Source organism: Geospiza fortis, unplaced genomic scaffold (assembly GCF_000277835.1).
Source record: "Geospiza fortis unplaced genomic scaffold, GeoFor_1.0 scaffold95, whole genome shotgun sequence".
In the NCBI taxonomy this organism is placed as follows: Eukaryota; Metazoa; Chordata; class Aves; order Passeriformes; family Thraupidae; genus Geospiza; species Geospiza fortis.
In genome coordinates this window covers 4,460,890-4,484,683 of record NW_005054333.1, presented here as the reverse complement: position 1 = coordinate 4,484,683, position 23,794 = coordinate 4,460,890, and the positions used below count along the sequence as shown (strand labels likewise).

General features: G+C 38.5%; 1 protein-coding gene across 2 annotated transcripts in view; it reads right to left on the bottom strand.

Annotated features, from left to right (window-relative positions):
* Positions 1-23,794, bottom strand: part of OSBPL3 (oxysterol binding protein like 3) — a 65,341-nt gene that overhangs the window by 31,925 nt on the left and 9,622 nt on the right. For both annotated transcript variants that reach the window (XM_005421749.2, XM_031057661.1), the window contains exons 2-6: positions 10,491-10,733; positions 4,013-4,129; positions 3,758-3,811; positions 3,435-3,548; positions 2,399-2,569 (exon numbers count right to left, since the gene is read on the bottom strand). In XM_005421749.2, the coding sequence (XP_005421806.1) occupies positions 2,399-2,569; positions 3,435-3,548; positions 3,758-3,811; positions 4,013-4,129; positions 10,491-10,583 (549 nt within the window). In that variant the 5' untranslated portion in view covers positions 10,584-10,733. The remainder of the gene's footprint in view (positions 1-2,398; positions 2,570-3,434; positions 3,549-3,757; positions 3,812-4,012; positions 4,130-10,490; positions 10,734-23,794) is intronic.

The window sequence follows — 23,794 nt, the reverse complement described above, 5'->3', positions numbered from 1 at the left end:
AGTAAGGATCAGTGAGCACACTTGTTTTTAAATTAATCAGTGCAGCTTAGGTGGCTTATTCCTACATAAAGCTGTCCCAGCTTTAGTTATATATTTAGACATATACATACACACACACATATATATATCCAAATAATAATCTCAGCATCTTTAAAAGCACAAGTAAACTGAATTTAATGATAGGCAATTATATTGGCATTTCGTGAACCAATTTCACATTTATCTCTTCATTAATTGGCCTCACCTAACCAGTTTTTCCAGAACTCAAATACATAAGTGAGGTGAGCATGAGGAAAGAAGGAAGTAGGGATTACCAAGAAGCAGACAAGAGAGAGCTTGTGTAGCTCCAGTTTTCATAGTTTTGCTTTGGATCAGCACAGTTAAGCTTTAGAATCCAGGAATTCCACATAAACATGCGTAGATAACTACACCTGTCTCTCAACAACAACAAAAAAATGTGGAAACCAATCAGGTGCTGCTAAAAGCAAAGAAAATGCAACTCAAATTTCACTTGATATATATTTCTCAAAATAACCTAAGTGCTGGAGTGATATCAACTAACACCAAGCTAAGGCTGGTGTAAATTGGCAGACTTCCATTTAGCTTGAGCACAGCTAAGGTGATTAACTGCAGCTTAAGAACGATCCCCTTCTATTTTTCACATGAAAATAAGTAGGGCTTCTTTGCAGTGCAAATCTGGATTAATAGTCTGAATTAAAGTCTTTCATGCCAAAGAAGAAATGGTTAGTTTCCTGACAGTAAGCAATAGATTTTAGATATGCTGATCACATAGGTTTCTTTGGTTTGGGTTTTTGGAGTTTTATTTTTTTGAGGGCACCAGCCCTCAAAAAATATATAAATATATATAAATAAATAAATATATAAATATACCACGGACTTTGCTATGTTCCACTTCTGTCCTTGATATTCTCCCCCCCTTCTATCCCTGCTGTCTTTCAGGAGAAAATAACTGAATGTCCACGGGAGACTTGCCCTTCCCTTGCAGGCAGTGCCTCAGGAGAGCAGGCTGTCAGGAGAGCAGGCTGTCAGAGCCCTGGAGCTGCTGCTGGCACACGAGGTGCTGCAGACAATTCTCTGCAGAACGGCCTGGTTACCGCAGGGTGAGTTATTGTTCCTTCAGCTGCCCACTCACACAGACCCCCTCCTGCTCCACCACAAGCAAAAAGCTGTTCTGACACACGTCTGTGTTTGCTACAACTCATTCTCAGTCACAGGATACAGTGAGGAACTGCGGGTATTGGGGAACAAGCCTGCTCAGATCATGAAGCAATTACACCAGGGAAAAGCAAGCCTTGGGTGGAAGGAGAACAAGAAGGGCATTGCTGCTTAGGAGTCATTCTGGAGCTGACAGAAACAGTTACTACATCTTAGTTGTAGTAACACAGAACAGTTTTTTTTTTTTTGATTCTCTAAAGCAACCAGTGATTCTACACTGGAGCAGAAGAGCTGCTTTGGGTGAAGGTCAGCCAGCCAATGTACAGACAGCTCAAGGCACAGAGGCTGTGTTCAGGCACAGAACACGCACCATCTTCCATGAAACTGCAAAGAGGTCATTTATGGGGTTGGACTGAGTATTTGTCAGGCCATTTGTGAAACGAATTCACAGACTTCACCAAAAGAGAAGTACACTTCTGACTGGACTCATCCAGACCCCTTATCCACCCACAGCACAGCCCTTGGATTGGTCTGAGTAATGCTTCTGCCTCAGTTAAAATATAAATGGTCTTCCTGTATAATTCCTAGTATATATAATATATTAAAATATATAATATATTATATAAAGTAATATAATATAAATATATAAATATAAATATTAATGTATATGATCATATATAAATATTTCATGTTATATGATATAAATATATAAACAATATAACATATGTATACTATATATTCCTTATATATATAATTTCTTGTATAATAGTGAATTCTTGTATAATTCCTACATACTCCTTAGTTAAGTAGTCAGCTTCATTCATGTCAAAGGGGAGAGGGTTCATAAGAAGGATATATAGCAAAATGCTAAAGGGAAAAAAAATACCTAGCTGAGTACTCTTCTGTGACTAATATTCACCAGCACACATCAGACAAATACTGATATATGTCCCAAAAATTCTAACTCAATATACAGTTTTGAAATTCACTGTGAAAGTACAATTTACTGGATTAAAATAGTGAAAAACTACTAAAAATTTAACAACATCATAAAGGAAACTGGTCAGGTGTAAATCAATAAATAATAAATTTTCCTCTTGACATTTTAGAACATAACTTAAGTGCCACCACCAACTTCCATTACACTCTTTATTTAATGAACACAAATTAGACTAATTTACTTCCTTATGGAAGCTCATTATTTATACATAAAAACTATTACCTTTCTACCTGGTGCAGAATCACAGAAACCTGGGACAGAGTCCGTGGTAGTAGACACAGGGAAGAAAATGTTGTTGGCGTCGTGAGGAAACATGGAGATCTCGTTCTGGCGGTACATTCTGTGGTGGCGGAGCTTTGCTACCCATTCATCAAACAGCTCCTGAGACTTCACCTGCACAAAATTTCAGGGTGGATGACATTCACATTTGAAATAACTAACAAAGAAATTATGGAATTTTGTGCTCATTAGAGAGCTAGCCTGGCTGACCTTTACTGGCAAAGTATCAGGAAAGTTTTTTCTAAGGATGCTCCCACCAAAATGCACATTATATGAGCTTAGGCATGACAAGATAAAGTCAAGGAAAAAAGAAAAAAGAAACTACACTTAATAATTATGCCTTCCAATGCAGAACACAATACTAGAACAACTTACTGATTTAAAAAAGCCTTAAAATTTGAATAAAGCCTCTCACATTTATAATTTCTTAATTGTTTCAAGGAAAAAAGAAAAAAGAAACTACAGTTAATAATTATGCCTTCCAAAGCAGAACACAATACTAGAGCAACTTACAGATTTAAAAAAAACCCTTAAAGTTTGAATAAAGCCCCTCATATTTATAATTTCTTAATTGCCATAGTTAAAGCTAGGTCAGTGTTTGATTAATTACAAACAGAAATTTGATTTTCTTGGTGTATTTCAAAACAATTTATTCTGCAATTATAAATCCTCATACTTGACCACGGAAAACATGTCTTACAGATAAGACAAGGATGAAGATACTGAAAATAAAAGCACTTATGCAAGAAATGAAAAAAGCACTGCTAAACATGAGGCTTCTGTTCAGAACAGGGTTACTGATTCTGGGCCCTAAAAGAGTACAATAAGATCTCTCCTGTTATAAAATGCAAACTAATCTGATGAGACTAAAAAGTTATTAGTGCAACTGACAAACCTCTTGCCATAAAAAAAAGTGCTCCAACCTAAACAGCTAATGGCAGTAGTTTGGGAGCAAGGTTATAACAATCTTGAGACCTACCTTCAGGTGGTATATCTGCTCCTCTGTGTCCAAGTCTATACATTTTGTTGATTTCTTTACAGACATGACAGAAAGTCCAACATCAATACAGCCATGAAGTTTTCCTCTCTCTATCTGCAAAAAAGTAAAAAGTAAAACCACAATCACTCCAGATGAAAGCAAAAGGATAAATATTACCTTCTGAAATCAGCATTTCTTCCCCTCTCAACCTACTGTTTAGAACTACTGAAAACTCTATTTGTCATTGCCAACAGTAGGGAATTTTTGTTATTTTGGATATTTGTTACTTTATAATGGCCTTAAAGATCATTCAGATCACTTACATCAGCTCGGCATTTGGAATACTTCAAAATCCCTCTGTCCAAAAAGAAGTATCTCTATAACAGAAATGCAGAGAATTAAAACCAAACAAAACACACACAAAAAGAAAAAGCCACAATCAGAAAAATAGCACAAACACATCCTCTCTGCTTCCATTTCTCTGGAGAACACTTTCTCTGCTTTTATGTAACCTTTTTGTCAGAAAACCACACCAAATAAGCCCCACTCAAGCTTTCAGATGCACATTCCTTTCCTACCTTGTGCCAGCCTTTCAGAGGCCATTTCCTCTTTTTCAGCAAGCAGCCCTCCTGCTTCTGTGGCTCCTGGGTACAATTCATTGCTCCCCGGAGTCCTTCTACAATTTCCCAGCTGTCCTGCTTAAACAGAAAATCCAAATGTAGATCTTATTTCTTCCAAATAACTGAATTTTTAAGAGAGATTCAAGAAGAAGAAGGCTATAAGAAAAAAAGACAAAACCCAATTGATGTTGAAATATAACCAAGGTTCCATCTTGACACTTTGTTATGTATCATCAGAGAGACAAGGTTCTTTTTAATTTTGATAGAAACAATACCATTTAAAAAACCACAATTTTTATGACACCATCCTTCATTGAATTTTTTATGTATCTCTTCCTGTACATACATGCACACAGTACATAACCATAGCATAGTCACAATTTAGCAAAAAACCTTCTGTCATCAGAGACAGAAAATGTTCTATGTTAAAAGGATAGATTTTGCAGGTTATGAAGCAAAAAATAAGACATTAAAAATGAAGATCTTTTATATGAAACTCTTTTGTTACTCAGTAACTCAAGGTTTTGTGTTTGGTGTAAATCACAGCCTCCCTAAAGTAAAAATAATAAGATAACTAAACTAAAAAAAAATATAAAAAGCCAGGAAAGTACTGTGAGGAATATGACATAAATGGAAATTACAAGAAAAACAGAAGTCACCCTTCATCAGACAAAACTAATTAAAAGCAAATCTCTCTTTTTTGCCACCAGGAACTCTTAAATGAAAGACCTTTCAGCAACAAACCAGAGAAGAGTCTAAATCTCACAGTATTTTTATAGCTTTTATTTATGGAACAACTACAAATGACAATGTAACATGAGTTTCAAGGTTTCTGATGAGAGATCTCATGAATTATTTATTGCCCGGACTTGGCAGATGCAGCATTATAAATAACAGAGAGGAAATGGTATGTGCTAGTACCATCCCCTTATATTTGAAAAAGATAAAGAATACTTTAATGTACAGAGTATAATAAGAGAAAAGGACTAGTATGAAGCACATTAGGGAGAAGAGAACTATTCTAGGTAGATAAGTACTCATGGTGCTCCCTGTAAGATACATAGTGAATTATTCCCAAAAAGAGCTTGGCTGGCTAAAAAAAAAACCAAACCAAACTTAAAAAGAAAAATGAAAAAAAAATTACAAAAAAAAATCAGCAAGTGTGCTAGCTGTCCTCATTTATTCATTTTCAGAATCCTTAAAGTTAATCTCTATAAACCCAGAAAAAAATTACATCAGGTAATATGCTCATTACTTATGTAATAAGGCATTACAAGCAAGTCAACTTTGAAAAAGCATCTAATAATTCCACCACACTATTGGTGGCACTCCGTTATTTCTGTTATTTTCCTTGTGCCTCATTTAATAGAACAAACTGGTAAGCTGCTCTGCTTTCCTGCTTTGAGTTTAGTCTGCCAACACTCACCACACAATGAGCCACAAGCAGTGGAAATGTGGGGCTGAGCAGCTCCTGTCAGCCAACACCCTACAGACCATCCAATGATGTTGTACTACCTCAACACAAGTCAGAAGTGCATTTGTCCTAACCAAAGTTTTTACAAGGGAATACATTTTGTCATATAGTTCTAATTAAGAACTAACAGCTACAGCTGTGAGATTAAGAAAAATGTTGTGTTAATGGTTTTGTTTCTTTCTTCTTGGAAGTATCCAGAAAAACTTAGAAGCTGCTTTGCCCAAATACCAAGCAAGCTATTTCCCTTGTCATGCCAAAATATATTAAACTGCTGTACCCAAGCACATAATTTTTCCACTGAGAATTAATCTGGTAATGGTGAACAGTGGATCTTTTTCAATATTCTAGTATTGTACCTAACCAAAGAACTTTCTCCAGTTTTGGGATCAAATTTTCACAGAGTTTGGTTAAGCATAAACACAGTCTATCATTGATTGCAGGAGACAAGCAGAAATTTCATCTCAATCAAGGAACTTTTGCAGTATCATAGATCATCTTGGTTTGGAAGGGACCTTACGAGATCATCTAGTTCCAACCCCCCTTCCTCTAGACCAGGTTGCTCAGAGCCCCATTCAACCTGGCATTGAACACTTCCAGGGCTGGGGCATCCACAAGTTCTCTGAGCAGCCTGCTTCAGTGGTCTCACAACTTTCACAGTAAAAAATCTCCTAACAGCTAATCTAAATCTCCTTTCTTTCAGTTTAAGACCGTTCCTCCCTGTCCAATCACTATGTAAAAAATCCTTCTCAGTCTTTTTTATATGCTCCATGAAGTATTCAAAAAGGCTGCAATGAGTTACCACAGAGCCTCATCTTTCTGTAAGGATAAGCTTAGGAAGAAAGGGATTTCTGAAATGAGACAGAACCATGATAGTGGATGTGTGAGGTGAAAAGAATCAGCTGAGAAATAGCTCAGCCAATTACACTCATCTGGCATAAACACAGTGTTAATAGTTTTGATCAAAATACAATGTTCTTTAATTCTTTTTAGTACAGAATACAGTGTTCCCTGCACTAGAACTCCAATTTTGCCTGGATCTCTCCTGCAGTCCAGACACAAGGTGTCTCTCACATCCCTTCAGGAAAGTCGTATTTATCACAGTTCTCCAGGTGAGCAATGTGTCCTAGAGTGTGCCTTCTCAAATACAAAGTGTGAAAATGGGAAGAAAATCTGAAGTGGAAGCACTGCTTCCCCTCAAGCAGGCTTGACAGCCTGCCAAATCTCAGGTAGAAGGCAAGTCTGCTACTCATCTCTCTACCCTGGGAACCTCACACTCCAATTGTCAGCTGTACATAAAGGTGCCTGAGTTGAATTAGAAATGGATCTTCTTAAAAGCTCACAGAATTAACAGTTTGGGGACCTGCTGGATACATGCAAGGTGGCATGATGGATTAAGAGAACCTGTTCCTCTTCCATATACATCCTTCCAGATGAATCCAACCTTTCCCACCTGAACAAACTCTCACATTTTTCAAGAACACTGCTGCTGTGACTGGTTTTGATTTTCCACCAGACCCTACTGATCTTGACCAGGTTTTTTGTTTTGTGAGAGATTTGACACCTCACTGAATGAGGAAAAAGCATCAGCTGGCTATTCCTGGGAGCAGCTGCAGAAGTGAAAGAAAACTGCTTACTCTCTAAAATGAAGGCAAATGAATCAGCCTGGTCGATTATCATCTCTACTCATCCCTCTGAAATAGCAGAGGAGCAAACTGGAGACAAAGGATTTCCTGAAAGCATTCACATTATACTCCCTTTTGCTTATTCTTACCCCACAATAGGGAACTGAAAGAGATAGCCCAAAATATGGCACTAACTTCAAAAAAAACAACGCACCCCCCAAAAAACCACCCCAAAACTCCCATATGAATGGCATTAACAATTCTAGCATAAATCTCCTGTCTAGATTGGTTGTGTTTTAAGATTATGACACTACAAAAGATTTTTGCATCATTATCTGGGCCAAAATCTACACAAAATTATCAACACTGTATTTGCTGCCCAGGAAGAAATTTCACTTGGGGCTAAGGGAGGAACAAAATCTTTACTTTTCTTAGGTCTAGAGGTGCTCATTTCAGATAGGCACTGAAAAATTCCCCTGTACACATTCTTTGGTGCATACTCAGTCTACGGCTGAGGAAAAAGCCCGTAAGATTTTGGTCTTCAGAGATAAGTCCATTATTAGGTAAATGTATTAATTTTCTTTGTTTAATATAATGAAAGCCTTCTCATTTTCTGCAACATTCTGCACCATACTGCTCCTTAAGGCAAATTATTTCAGGGAAAAGTATGAAGTAATGATTCTGAATGGCCCTCAGACTGATGCTTGCAGTTGCAGCTCCCTGAGCAAAACAGATGACAGTGTCACACTCTCTTTCAGTGCAAAATGCAGTCAGTTGTACCAAATATTTTAAACTGCCAAAAATAGAAACTTACTTTGTGGAGGATAAGGGTTGGCATCAGCTGCAACTAAGGCATTTGTTACGGTTCATAAAATTGGCAGAAATGATTTCATTTTCTTTTATGGAACGTGAGGTTTTTTTAAAACAGTTCTCCTGTCACAAAGCTTTTCCCCAGTGGATCTATTTTAAAAGTTAATTAACATATTAGATTTAAAAATAACTAGCACAACATACCTTCTTTTGATCACAGGTCAATTTAAATTTAAGGAAGGTCAACACCAGTTTTCTTTCCTCACAAAACTGAATTTGAGTTTTGTCTCTGTGGAAGAGATCCCTTTCCATAACTGAAGGAGAGGGGAACAGAAAAGCAAAGAGGTGGGAAGTGGCAGTAGCCTCCAACTTTCTACGGGGCTTCAAAGTGAAGGTGAATTTAGTGGAAGAGGATTAAGTGTTCACCTGTTCAGTTCACACAGCAATGCACTACATCAGGCTGGAAATGGGCACCAAATGTAGCAAAGGAAGGAGTGGATCCCTCAAAGTCCTGCAGCCCTGCTTAAGTCAACTCCTTTCTAGCACTGTGGCTCATTTTCTGCATCACAGGAGTCCCACAAACAGCCCTCCAACATGGAACTAAACTTTAGCAGACACAGCAGCCTGGCACTACTGTGCTTCCACATCCCAGCCTCAGGTCACTTATTTGATGCTGGCATACCCTAGCAATAAAGTCTGCATGTAGGAAATCCAGAGAGGCTCAGAATTCAGATCCTGCTATTTTTTGGGCAAATTTCACCCTGCTCCAACTCTTCTTTCCCCCCCACAATTTTCAGATCATATTTCTACTTAATCAGATTCAAAGAAGTACTGCATCAGAGCAGCAGCACAGAGAAAAGCTCCCCTCAGGAAGATCTGTCACTAACCCACGAGCCATGAGCACAAGGGATGCAAGTGTTTGAAGGAGGAATAAGAAGCCCTCCATGGAGCTGGCACATGAAGAAAAGAATATCAAAATCATAGCATGTCACTCCCTAACCTGCACAGCACCTGGCAACATCATTTAAACTTTCAGGATACTATTAATCAAAAACTATCAGTAAGAGTGTTACATCCCACTATTCTATAAGGATTTTGAAACAAACACCAAAACAAATCCAAACAAATGAACAAAAGCTCCTGAAGGTTATTGTTCATGTGGTCCTTTTTTGATTAAGGGATTCTTAACCATTTCATACAACTTTAGGTGGTTGTTGTTGTCTTAATGGAACACCTAAATGATTGTCATTTAAACTAATATGCAGATGGAAAGGGCAAATAAATGGCATTATCATGGTTCCTTATATTGGCTGTACTACACACCAGTGAATTTAGTCTTACTCATGTAAATCCTATTATTTAAATAATAAATGATAACACTTGATAGACACGAACTGTTGAACAGACAATACCAAATCTTTTAAATTATACTTTTCAAAGGTAATCTCATATGGAGGATATAAAAAAATAGTATTGCAGGAAAACAAAAAAGACATCCTGAGAGCAAGGATTTTATTGTTCAGTAATGCACAGCACTTCTCACAAGTGCAGCACTTTAAAAGTCATAAATTGTTCAGACACTTGTCTGCCTTGCCAACTGCATGAGCAGGGCCAGAAGTCCTAGAAGAGCAGGTGCTGTTTCAAAACACAGCTGAGGGCTCCAAAGTTTTTGGGGGATTGGGATGCTCAATTCCAATTAAAATATCTGCCTGAGGCAGCTTCCAAGAGCTCCACTAAGCCAGCACTTGTACAGATGTAAGTTTATGCTGAGCACTTTGTTCATGACTTTGCAAACATGGATTGAGCACATTTAAGTTTAATTCTCAGTGCAGCTGCAGGTCAGCATTTCTTGCCCACAAACGAAACCTTCTTCAGCAGCCTCACCTGTCAGGTGCAAACACTTGTAGACAGGTCTTTTGAACTGAGAGGTTTACAGAAAACAGAAGCAAACTTCTTAGCAGGAAACAAAGCAACCTTCACATTTGGCATGCAGAAGCATCGTGTTACACAAACGGTCATTTTGCTATCTACAGTTCTACAGCAACACCCAGCACAAATGGGCATTCAAAGAAGCCCTGTGTCAGGTTCATGAAAAATGAATTATCTTTCACACATCCATGCACACCTTTCCTTGGAAACTTGAAATAAACAGAGCAGTTACACAATATTCTACTCCAAAAGTAGTGCCTAACAGAAAAGATTTGGTATTTCAGGATCAAACCACTGAGACCAAGATGCTACAGCAGCTCTATTTCACTATAAAGACACCATACATACAATAAGATAGAAATCAAAATTCACTGTAAGCATTCCAGTTTTACACATGCCTGCTGTTCAGTAATATGTGTTTAATGTATTTGACTCAAAACAAGATGCTATCAACAAAAAAAAAAAAAAAAGAGAGAGGAAAGCAAAGAAGTGATGAAATAAAACAAGCAAGCACCAGGAAAACAAGGTTTAAAAGATTTGCAGATATCCAAGAAAAAAACAGCCAATCTTAGCAATGCTTTCAGCTTGGTGAAAAAAGTACCTGTCGACTTCCCTGCTTGGAGGAGCAGCTGCTAGTACTTCTTGAAGGAGACAACATCTTCTGGGATGCACCAAAGTTTTTTTCTTCGCTCATGATCCAATGCTATTTGTGTCACATAAGCTCACTTAGAACACCATTAAAAGGTAATTTGGAAAATGTGTTGGAAGACTCCTCAATGAAACACCAAACTCATCCTTTATCCAAATGCAGTCCAGTGGCATGATCTGTACCCCATGGAAACTCCTAAAAGGGAAAAGAAAAAAAAAAGCCAAGTTGTCAGATGCTGTCTCCTGCTGCCACATTCTAGCATGAATGATAATAAAGCCTTTGGTTAACACAAGCTGAGCACAGAACTGTATTTTATAGGAAATAAATTGAACAACCACTTTAAATAAAGTGAAAGTCTCAAAAAGGAATGATATAAATTTTGAATCCTAAAAGCATTTTAATTGTTGCTATTTATTCAGAGGACAAAGTACAGTATCAAGCATATTTTTACAGATTTAAATTAATTTTAAAAATTAATAAAAACTCAAAGAAAGTCATAAATATCTAAATGAATTGGCCCAAAATAGATCCAAACTAAGAGGCAAACATCCAATAAAATGCCACCAAAAAATGATGGTGTAATTAAATAAATGTCTCTTTTTCTCTGTTCCTTGATAATTTAAACAACTAAGCATGGCTTCATGTTATATGGAAAAAACCCCCTCTACATAAAAGAGTAATTCCTAAAAGTAGTGAGCATGAAAACTTAGCTGCCTAGAGCTGTGCATGAGCACTTCTACCTGGAATCAGAAAGCTCTATCTACTGTCACATCAGTTGTCTCAGCAAGTGACTGGAAGAATAATTAACACTCTGTTTAATAACAGTGCTCCCTGCAGCACATGCAAATACAAGCCATGACAGGAACTCCCAGTAACTGAGTTCCAGCGTGGGTAAAAGCTGTCATGGTAACTGAATAATTTTTAAAAAAACCCAAAAAACCAAAACACAAACAAACAGAGAACATTACAAAAGAGTGATGCCTTCCAAAACTTGAGGTGGCTGTATAAATTGTGTATCACTTCAAATTTTATTGCCTCAGGCAAAGAATTCAGAATTAGGAAGAGTCCAAGAACAATCAGTGATAAAGGTAAGGAAGTTTCCACAGAGAGAAGAGAGATTTTATTGCTGAAACAGGGAGGCACTACTTCACAATTCCCTCACTTTAACTGTCACAACAGTCCTGAGCTGGGATCAGTGATTATTGAAGTTTGCCATTCATTTTTTCCTTGAAGAGCCTTAAATTCTATTCTGAGAGAAGCAGTAATCTCAGATCCCTAGTAAAACATTTTGTGCATTTTAAGAATTCATTTTCCTTAAAAACAGAACGAAACGTCAAAAGCCGCAGACAAGGAAAACCAACCAGAACGCAAAATTAAAACCAGGTGCTATATTTAACATGAAGACAGCACTCTGCAGCAGAAAACCTCTCTCCCTGCAGCTGTAGTCTGAAGCATCCGTCTTCCGAACAGAAACCTTTTTCCAATCTACAGTGCTTTCTGGCAATACAGTTTGCTGTAACATTTCAATCAACATGCCCTCTTTTCACCTGAAACACAATCTCTCCTCGTGGCATTTACTTTACCTAGTTAGAAATACTCTGTAACCTCCAGAACAAATCTGTTCTACAGCCCCAACCTCCACAAGTGAGGTGAGAAATGAACTCTCCTGGGGTTCTTCCAGGAGTGAAGATGAGTCAGCTTGGTAAATATTCCAGGAACCATCGCAGAGCTACAAAGACAGTGAGCACAGTGAAGGCCAAAATAAACCCCAGAACAGCAACGTGGCAAGCAAGGTCTCTGTGATTTGGGCCCAACACATGGACTGGAGACTGAAGTTATGACTGAGATTAGGAGCTGTGCATTTTGGAGAAGGTATGGTCATTTTCCATCTGGAAGATAAGTTTGTGTGGCATTTCATTAAGAACAAATACTTTTAACAGGTTTAGATTTATTTCCATTTTCTTTTTAAAGCAGATTAGAATAGAAGCATCTCAGGTTTTTTAGTATGGAGTAAATATAAAAGATAATTTTTCCTTGCTTGCAAGCTCCATTCAGCAAAAGAGTTTAATGGTAATGTCTGTATTTACAAGAAGAGGTCAAATGCTCTCAACAGGACCAGAAACACTCTTCCTGCAAACTCATTGTTCAGATACCCCCTTGAAACCAGGCAGCAAGTGTTCTGCTTCTGAGCAAACACACTTTGCTTAGATAAATCCCTGTTCTCTTCACTGCTCTTGTTCAGAATGAGCATCTTCAGCTTTCACTGGTGACTATCTGGCATTTTGGCAGTGATTGGCAGAGTTCATGGCAAGAAACAGGCTTTGCAGCAAAAACTACCAGAAACTTTTGCAGCAAAAAGCACTGGGTATATCTCCAGGACACACTAAATTTAAAATATACAATGTCCTTTGCTTGTTCAAACACACAGCACAATAGTTGTGATGTCCTAGAAGTGTCAAATAACCCAAAAAAACCCTAGAGGTCTCTTGGACTTCAGCACAGAGAGAGGCCATATAATCATAGGAATCTTTCTATTATCATGTTTCTGGTGTGGAGTGTAAATGAACTCAAGGTTTGGCTGCACCAATGTTTTAGGGCAGAGCAGAGGGGGGCTTCCTCTGCAAATCTCCTGTAATAACAAGATCTGCACTGCAGGGCAGTATTGGAACATGGAGGCCAAATCCCTTTTGGATTAAATGTGCTCCAGAACTGCATTCAGTGCTCAAAGCATTGAGTCCACAACACCAGACTAGAGCTAGTGCAGAGGAGCCTTACACAGGGGCTGATGTTAGGTCTTCCTAAGTGATTGACTATAAGGATCCAGCTTTACTGTGCTGCTGCACTTGCTAACATTGACGTCAGAGACACTAAGAAAGTACTTAAGATCTCCTACAGCAATGTCATTTGTCCTTTTGGAATCAAAAAGAGTGCGATGGGCAGGTTTCCAGAATTCAAATGAGCTGAAGATGACTCACTACCTAACAAGAAGTGCTTGAACAAGGAGCAGGTGACAGGTGAGGTAAATCCAGCAGAGTGCACCTGAAGTATTTTGTCAGTCTACTTCTAAAGTGGGGTTTTGGAATTTTCCTTTATTCCTTCAAATGAGTTACTGCATGGGCTGGATGAAAGGCTTTTCTTACCAGCCCTGAAAAATTCAGGAGTGAAAAATGTGTCCTCTCTCCAAAGTGCTTTCTTCTATAGGTGTTTCCCAAGGTAATAATTTAACTTATTACCTTGAGACTTCCAGATTTGAGCATGAAAACGTGTATGTGAATAACAATCATGGCCCCAACTCCTCTGCAAAAACTGCTGTGTATTCCAGCAACAATTTTGTGCTCCTTTTTAAAAATTCTCTTCAAGAACTGCTGTGTATTCCAGCAACAATTTTTAAAAATTCTTTAAATTCTGCTCCTTTTTAAAAATTCTCTTCAAATTTAGAAGAGAAAAAAGAAAACTGTGGCTGCCCTTGAACAATAACTCACTCTTCTGGGAAGGTGAGAAAACGCTGATCCTACATCCCAACTTGACTGGCTTTTAGCAGTAGTGACTGGGCCTCTCTAGGGCAAATGGTATTTTGCAATACCTGTGGAAATTAAGGTCATCAAGTGTAAAAGCAATTACAACTTTGAGGCAAGCATAAAAAGCAGTGTTATGCTAATGAAGCAAAGATTGCAACAAGAATTTATTTTTAAGGTCATCATAATACAACTGCTTCAGATTCATCAAAATTTGCTTCTTTCCATGCCACAGGATGGCCTCAGAATTGTATTTGTTCCCACATTTCTCTGGAGCACACAGGGCCACTTTTGTCTACTCCAAAAAGACAACTCAAAGGTGTGAGGCTGAGGCAAATCCAAATAAATTTAGGACAGTAATTTTCACAAGTGCTAAGTATTGGCCTAATTCTTTTCTATAAAGCCAACAGCTGCAAAAGTAGGCCAAGAGTACCTCTGCAAATGACCTCACCAGGTGCATTTTGAAGAATTAAAAATACATGAGCATCAAATATTGGTTAGAGCTACTACACCATAAGATGATAAACAGCACTTATTTCTACTTATCATCTGCTACTAAGAGTCTTATCATTCTATTACAACTTAAGATAATGAAAACATATGATAATATGTAAAACAGGAATACAATTCCTTTTTTTTAAAAAGTACCATCCCAGGTTGTCCTCAAACCTTTAAAATTGCACAGGTTCAAAGCAGCCTTGCAGTTCATTTCATCTCTCACAACTCTGAAAACCATAAGCTTACAGCAAAATCAAAGATTTTTCACATCTCACAAAAGAAGAGAAGGGAAATTCAGAAAAAAAAATGTATAACTGCAGTAAAAAAAAAAAAATCAACATTATGCAATTATTTTTGCCATGGTTCTGGAGGAAAAGTAAAGCCTTAACAGCTGCTTCAAAGCTGATTCAGCAGTGAAGGAACACTAGAGACTTTGAGAAGCAAAACTGGAAGTGTACATCTCATTCTGTAGTCAATTAAGGTTTTTTGGATAGAAGAATAGTAACAACATAAAGCCTGATGAGTCAGGTGGATACAGCAAGCATGGAACTGAGCAATCCAAATCAGAGTTGCAAGCAACGTTGAGTGACTTTTCACAGAATTAACAAAGACTTTGTGCTGAAACCTTTGCTCTGCAGCCATTATTAAATTACATTCACTCACATCTGCCTGGATAAACAAAGCAATAGTCTTTTCCTAGTATTGCTTTCAAGTCTCTCTCAGTTATAGTTCAGTTTGCCAGCTTTAATCTATCCCAGTGTCTTATCTGGCTCAAGATAGGAAAGAATTATTTATAGGCTACAGATACACCACGTACAATTATGGGAGATGTCTTTCCAAGGCAGGTATTTGCTGTTCCTCAATTACTGTAAGATTCACACTACTGAAGGTCAAAGCACATGAATCCTGTTCTGTTACTGGCTATTCTCTTTACTGAAGAAAACTTGCAGAGACAAACACAAAGCAGTTTAAAACAACTCTTACTGACAGGTTATTAAACCTATCTTTGAAAGCAAAGGTTCAAACAGCTTAGGGAGACTAACAATAACAGGAAGCACTTCAGAACTGCCTTCCCTCAGATGAGTGATCACCCAAATCACAACTTCTCTTGAGCAGAAGTTTTCCTCAGCTATGAAAAAATGCTACTTGGAAGCAGTCTGTGATGCAAAGAAACAGTTCCATCTATCCTGTCTCCTTAAGGAGGCTTTTGTAGTCATTTAATCATGCTGTGTCACTGACCTAAAAGAGGAAAATTTAGTTCAAAGAAAACTCTCCTAATTGTCTAATCAAGAGAGACAGACAGAGAGGGAAAGGGAAAAAGCTAGACAAACAACAAACATACTGCATTTAACAAGAGATTGCTTATCATGTATAATGTTCATCACTTGATGAAAGAAAATCCTGTATGTTCCAGTGAACAGAAAGCAAAAAAACTCCAAAACCACTGAAATAGAAAACAAACCACAAAACAAAACCCCCCAAAACAATCCAGTAGAATACATCCCAAGAAAGACATCAAAGAACATGCTTCAATGTCAAGTCTAATTAGACCTTCTGGAAGCAAAGCAAATATTTGCTGTTTCACTAATAAGTCAACCCTTGCATTATAGATATCCAAGATAATTCAATCCTTGCATTATAAAAATCCTATTTAAATTTAGAAACAGGTCATTCAGCATCCTAAAATATGAGTACATATAAAAATACCACCTTTTCCTCACATCCGCCACAGAAATTGACTATGATATTGCACATGACATGATTCATTTTAAATGCATACTCTTGACACTGTTTCCATCCCCCCAGGAGATCTGTGATAGATTGCACTTGTACCAAAAACCCAAACTTACTGGGTATATAAACTAGGTAGACATGTTAAAAAGTCTTGATGACAAGTGATACAGAAAATACACGCGGTAATAGCAGTATTTTTACAGTAATTAGTCAGCTGTCTTACTACCTTTTCCACCCAACTTTCAATCACAGTTGAGAATCAGAACTAACAGGTCTAACCTAGCCCCCAGTCAGGTCCTAAATGATTAAAATTCCTCTTCTCTCTCTGTCCCTTTCAGAAGGAGTCCTGCCCAGGGCTTGCCTGGCAGCTCAGGGCTCAGCAGCGGGACCGAGGGAGCCGCACGCGGCCCGTCCAGCTCTTGGCAGGGCTCAACACCTCACCAGTCAGCCAAAAGCTGGGGGACCACCAGAAACAATTTGTCACCCACTAAAAGAGGCCTCCACAGTCTCCCTGCCAAGAGGGTGGAGCACAAAACAGCAGCTCCTGAGCTGGGATCAGACCCTGAGCTGGGATCAGGCGCACTGCACACCGCAGGGCTAACAGGGTACAGCCCTCCCTCTGCTCAAACTACACACCAGGAGCAGGTCTGTTTGCACTCAACTGCTGCTCAGCTAGAGACACCTCACAAAAGATGATCAGGCTATAGAAGAGAGAGAGACAAGCTTATCATCAGCTTCAGTAAGGAAAAGAACAGGCACATGGTATCACTTTACAGCCTGTACTAAAAACCTTGGAAAGGCCCATCGCTTAGTGATAACATCCCTGAGTGGGAAACATTTGGCAGGAACTTGGTTGTCTTTCATTTTTCTGCTCTTACTACTTAAAGCTTTGCTTTGTTCACTGAAACAAAGATATTTCACTGTGCCCTGAGGCTTCTTCCTTTTCAAAACTGCAGTCATTATTGCTAAAGCGTTACTGAAATACACACTGTTTGTTGTCCTGGATTCAGTTTTGATAGGCACAGTGTTAGCTCTGGAAATATCTGTCAGTCTGCCAGCATGTAGTAGATCAAGATCTTAAGGCAGAACTGTCTGCACATCAAGGAAAAGACACCACTTTTCTGTCAAATCATTGAAGGCATCAGTGTAACTTTGAATCAGACTGGCTCTTTGTGACCTCATGAACTGCATAATGCTGTGAGGTCTATAAATCCATCAAGGCCAACATAAAACAATATATTTTATTAAACCAGCTGACATTAATTGGTTTAACTATGGAGAAAGAAACACAAACCCAGTCCCCTCTGGTTTCAAGTAGAACAGCAAGTAGAAATACTGAAGAGTTTTGGTGGTCCAGGCATGATCCTCACCAAAGTCTGAAGGAAAATATCATGAGGGTGCTATGACCAGCACACACACTACCTATCCTTTATCTCATGCAGGAGAGCTAGACATGTTCATTAAAGAGTGGCGGGATCCAACAAAGCAGGATCCTGTTTTGTCCTCTTTGATGTGCTCTTTTACCTTTCATACTTTGGCATCATCTACTTTCTAAATAAAAAAAAAAACAAAACAAAACAAACCATGAAAAACATCAAAGAAAAAAACACCAAATGAACCAAACAAAAATTTTAATCCTCCACTAAGAAACCTGTTTTTCTATGATACATGGGAATTGTCATTTGTCCTGTATATCACTAATTGCTAAAAGAAAAAAGGCACAAAGGAACCAGCACTTCCCCTTGAGAATGTTTCATATTTTTCCTTTGTAAGCAGGCCTATTACCTCAAAATTTAAATCTTATTAACTTTAATAACTGTGGTAACAAGATTCAGTTCTTCCTAGGATGCATGGAAATTTGTTTACACTTTTTATAAAGTGCAATGATGACGAGCTATAAAAATCTTGTATTTCCTCTTGATCAACTTAATGTAACTTTAGAGGCTTCTTGTCACAGACATCTTTTCATGTAAAATCCTTTCCTTAGGATTTTTTTTTTCCTCCTGAGAAGCTGAGAGGCCTCAAAGACAAAATGTAAACAATGGTTATCTGCTGCTGTGGAATGCAACAGGTGCATCTGTGATTGGTCTCATGTGGATGTTTGGAATTAATGGCCAATCACAGCACAGCTGGCTCTCTCTCAGTCCGAGCCATAAACCTTTGTTGATTCATTCTTTTCTATTCTTAGCTTAGCTAGCCTTCTGAGAACCTTTTCTTCTATTGTTTTAGTATCGTTTTAATGTAATATATATCATAAAATAATAAATCAAGCCTTCTGAAATATAGAGTCAAATCCTTGTCTCTTCCCTCATCCTAAGACCCCTGTGATCACCATCACAGCTTCTTTCTCTAAGTCCATTCCAGGACACCTTTTTCAGTGTACTTTACAACATTAGCATTTATACATGTAGCACTACAGCTTTCTTTTAAATATTATGTAGGTTTTTTTTTTTTTTTTCAGAAGGTCTTTCATATTAAGAGAGCTGGAAACCACAAAAGAGGTGTGTGGTGTTCTGAACAAGGGCAGGTAGTTGTTAGCAGATCAGTGTTAACTCTAACACCACCTTAGGTGAGAGGCCACTAATTTCTTAATACCGTGTTTCTAAAGACACAATGTGCAAACAAATGTCAACGCTTTAGAAATGCATTGTGGGAAATAATAACATATAAAGTATCCTGAGAACAATTAGTACTACAAGCGCTAAGTAATTTTATTATTAATGCCAAAAGGCAGGAGCTTACTAATTCCAAGTTTTAAATTAAGAAAAAGAAACAAACCAAAAGCCAGCATGAAGGAAAAAAGTATACAAAAAATCATAGAATCAAATGGCTTAGGCTTGAAGGGACCTTAAAGATCACCCAGTTTCAGCCCCCCCTGCCATGGGCAGGGACATCTTCCTCTAGACCAGGTTGCTCAGAGCTTCATCCAACTTGGCTTTGAACACTGCCAGGGTTGGAACACACACAGTTTCTCAGGGCAGCCTGTGCCAGTGCCTCACCACCCTAGCAGAATTTCTTCTGAATATCTAATCTACATCTCTCAGAGAAATGTGTTCATTTTAAATACAAATTAGAACTGTTAAGGCTTTAGCAGGAGCTCCTTCCAGGACAGACAGAAGGATGCCTGCAGCTGTTCTTTTCCCTGGAAACACACATCACACACATACATGTATGCAGGTGACAGGAACCATGAGTCACAGATGCCAGAACCACACTCTTGGAAGATTCTGCATCATATCTGCTCTTAAATCCATTCATATTTATGCCTGTAATGAACACCTTGACAATGGGAACCAGGAAAGTGGTTCCATGGATCAAGTTTTCTGCAACACTATCTTCGTGGCATAGGGAAAAGATGAACTGAAAGAGACCAAGAAGCAGAGAGATGCGAGATGTGGGAATCCAGATTATAAATCTGAGTGACTCCATGCAATGTTTTGCCTAATTAATAAGAAATGGGAAAGTATCAATCACAACAGCTGGGTCAGACAAAAATGATGCAGGCAAGAAGTGAGGGTCTCTGACTGGTTAACAGGGCAGCTCTTGAACAGGAAAGAACCACACAGGGGATCCTTTCCCCACCTCAAATGATGCAATCCCACCACCACGTCCTCAAGTTCTGAAATGCTGCAGGGGAAGACAAATCCAGCTAGGGTTACCACAAAGGCTCAACTTGGATTGAGCTGGTAAGGGAACTTCTGCCCTCAAAAAGGGAAGAAACTAAACACGAAGTTGCAGAAGTTGCAAACCTGTATTTGGGAAGATCAGAAGGTCAATCTCAGAGTGAGTGACTTCATGTCAGATCTTGCCCTGCCCTGCCTAGCTACAAGGGTACAAAATCTAAAAGCAAGTTCAGAGATTAGCCAAAAAACAAGTAGTAATGTAACTATTACAGACAGCCCAGAATACGGAAGACCCAAACACTTTTAATGCACTAAATTTGTTTATACAAGTCTACTACAATATGACATCCCAATGTAAAAATATAGCCTGCCTCCAGCAATAGAGCCCAGAGTTAACACAAAGCTGCTGAAAACTTTTGTGGGTGTCAGCAGCAGCTCAGAGTGCCTCCCTTGACAGGTTGGAGCTCAAAATCATATTAACTTTCAAATCTGCCAAAGTAATTAAAGAAATTCTTGCTCCCAAGCAATTTGTTACTGTCCTTTCCTGGAGATCAGTAGTTCCCCTGACAAAAAATAAACAAATACAAAAACAAAAAATCATAGGAACCCTCCCTTCTCCACTGCAGTAGAGCAAGATTTTTGTCACAGCAAGTAGTTCACACACTTTGCTTTGGGATGGTGATCACCAGCTGGTGGCCAAGAAAGTGGAAGTAGTGTTATTTTCAATTGATCCAGACAGTTCTGCCACCAGTTTTACATTTAGATTCTGGTTAGTGCAAGCTAGCAACTATCTATTTGAATTTAATTAAATACAAATTAAACACTCCGTGATTAAAAAAAGCTTTAGCTATGCTCTGATTCTCAAGTATTTTTAGAGGTTTAAAAGATGGAAGGTTTTAATTAGGATGCCTCAGCAATGAGAGAATGAATAATTTACACAGAAATTTATTTGAGCTCAGTGAAAGAGTGGTACAACTAAACTATTCATATTTTTTATTTCTAAGTAGTACATAATTTTTTAGTTCAGCTCCAGTCACTGCAAGCAGGCCACAGAGATGGCAGACAACAACATTAGGAGTTTTGTAATGTGTACAGTCCAACATTTTGGTTGCTTCATAGCATTCTTGAGGTTGGTTATACTTGAACAGCAACCAGCAAGCTGGATTTTAATTATAGGCTATAAAACCAGAAATAAACATAAGTTTTCACAAGCGATGTAGATTCTCCTTAAACAGCTAAATATTAGAGTTCCACCAGACATTGCCTTCTCTCTCTCTACTCTCCTTCCAATCCTTCATCATTTTTGTGTTAGTCTTTAAACTGCTGACATATGGCGCTGGCTTTGCTAGACCATCAGGACTTGCAACACAAAAACAAATCAAAGCTGTGGTTAATTATGGATAGTGCATAAAGTGAGCGACTTAACAAGTCTTATTTCATACAACTCTCTTGATGAATTTCTGAAAAGGAAAGTAGAAAAAGCAATTTCTTAGAGGAAGACATTAAAAGGTGCAGAGTTTTTTAATAAAAATGTCTAAAATGACTAAAGCATCAACATATGAAGTTGCAGGAAACATAATACTGCAAGCTATTTTCCTAACAGATGGCATTCTCGCCTACTTCACCCATACTGACCTACATTTTTTCCTTAACTTTTACTAATATTAATCTTTCATTGAATATGTTTTTTTACAATTTTGCCACCAAGTAATACTTTTAGCATTAAAGGTTAGAGAAAATTATTCAAGAACATATTTCTAACAATATAAAATAGAGAATGCATAAAGGAGGAAAAAACCTTTACAAAGCTCAAGACATAAAATTACACTTCTAACATAAAATTGTCTTCTCAAAGGCTGTTCAGTATTGAAACTCTATTCACAAAGTTTTCATCCAGCCTTGACTGGAAAACATGACATTTTGGAGACATTAAAGCATTGTCACATTGTCTTGTAGAAAAAAACACACCTGTGCAATACAGGCAGTTAAACCAAACCATTGAACTGATTTTCATTCTTTTGTTCTACATGTTTAATTGTGAAAACGTAGAAAAATTAAATGTATGTAGAAAAGGAGGAGCAGGACGAGAAATGTGAAAAAATTTACAGTGAATGGTAATTTAAGTAAAAAGCCCCTAAGATTTCCATACAAAAATGCACCAAATTATTTCTCCTAACATGCTATGCTAGTTTTGCGATCACATCATAAAATATGTCCAAAACCCCAAAAATCTGTAGTGTTGTTACACCAAAATAACAAGGATTTACATGCAGCATCACATCAAAAATAAATCTGGGAATGGCCAATGGCAGTTGGAAGTGTGGCATTTGGAGAAGTTACATTATCAGTATTTGAAGTTTGACAGTCTTCTCTTCTGTACTCAAAAAATAAGAAAATCAATCCACTGTCTGTTCTAGCTGCAAACAAACAAGGTGGCCACGGGAGCTGGCAGTGCCCCAGATCCTATTTCAGACTCTTCTCAAACCTTTTGACTCATCTGACTGCTCACCAGCCCCATGATATCCCTCATTATAATCATCTGCCAGAGTAGGACACTCACACTAACAGTGGGAATAATAAAAGAGGTGTTGTTGAAACTCTTCCCATATGGTTCCCAGGGTGAGAGAGCAAATATTTGTTCTCTAGAGTGATTTTACAATACCAGTTAGGCAGATCACAGTGAGGGTGATGACTGCTCCAAGTCACTATTAAACTATAAAACACAGGGACAAAACAAGCAGGATCTCCTGCCACCCTCCAGCGTCACAAGAGATGATTTTGGGAATAGGTTGCTTCCCATGTTGAATGGGTATCACACTTTTAAAAGGTGAAAGAAAATACAGTACAACACAAAGCATTTCTTGGGGACCTGATGCTGTATTCCAACTGGTCATTTTGGCCAATTGAATTAAAATACTACTAGAGCCACACGACAGTTCATTTTTGAAGTGCATACAAAAAAATGTAAATAATCTATATTTGTGTCAAGTACAAAAAAAGTTACTGAATTATTGTCATGGTTTGACACTGGCACAATGCCAGTGCCCCATGAAAATATACTTCCCTGGTGTTTGCTGTGAGATGTGACCAGGAAATAAGCAAAGCAGGCCTCTACCTTAGAAAAAAAAAAAAGTTTATTAACTAAACTACAAAAGGAAAAAAAACCACACACACACACACACACACACACACACCTGGAAAATGAAAACTCCACAAAAAAAGCATTTCCTCCTCCCCCCACCACATTTCCAATACATCTTCCAAATTTCAAGTCTCCATCCATCACCCTGTAAATACTCAATTCCAGTCCATCAAGAGGAGAGGAGTCCTTCTTGGGGCCATGGTGACCTCTTCCTTGCATGCCCAGCGCTCTCACCACTGGACAAAGAACAGAGCTGCTTCAAGGGTTATCCTTTTAAGGGTGCTTTGACCAGTTCCAAAAAAAGCACAGTTTTCTCTCATCTCGGGACCTCTTGTCCCCCCCATACTTGTCTATCCCCTGGGGCCGGGGGGTCTCCAAAACTGAACCCTCTCAGTTCTGAGCCATCGCCTCCCCCCTGCATGCAGCTTCTGTGTCGCGAGGAAGCATGGTTCTGTCCATGGCTGTACCAAAAAGAGTCCAGCAACCAGCTACTCCATCATCTCTTTCCGGCCCCTTCTTTACTCTCCCAGCCTCACTCACTGCTCCAACTGTCATTCTCTTGCCCATTTCCTCTTTATCATCCACTCCATCTCCCCTCCAGGAAAGGTCCAAATGCTCTGTGAGGTCTTCATTGTCCAGAAAGGGGTTAACGAACTTCTGCACGCAGCCAGGCTCCTTCCTTGCTGCACTCCCCCCTTCCCCCTCCTTCTTCACAGGCCGATATCACTTCAAGGCCACAGGCCC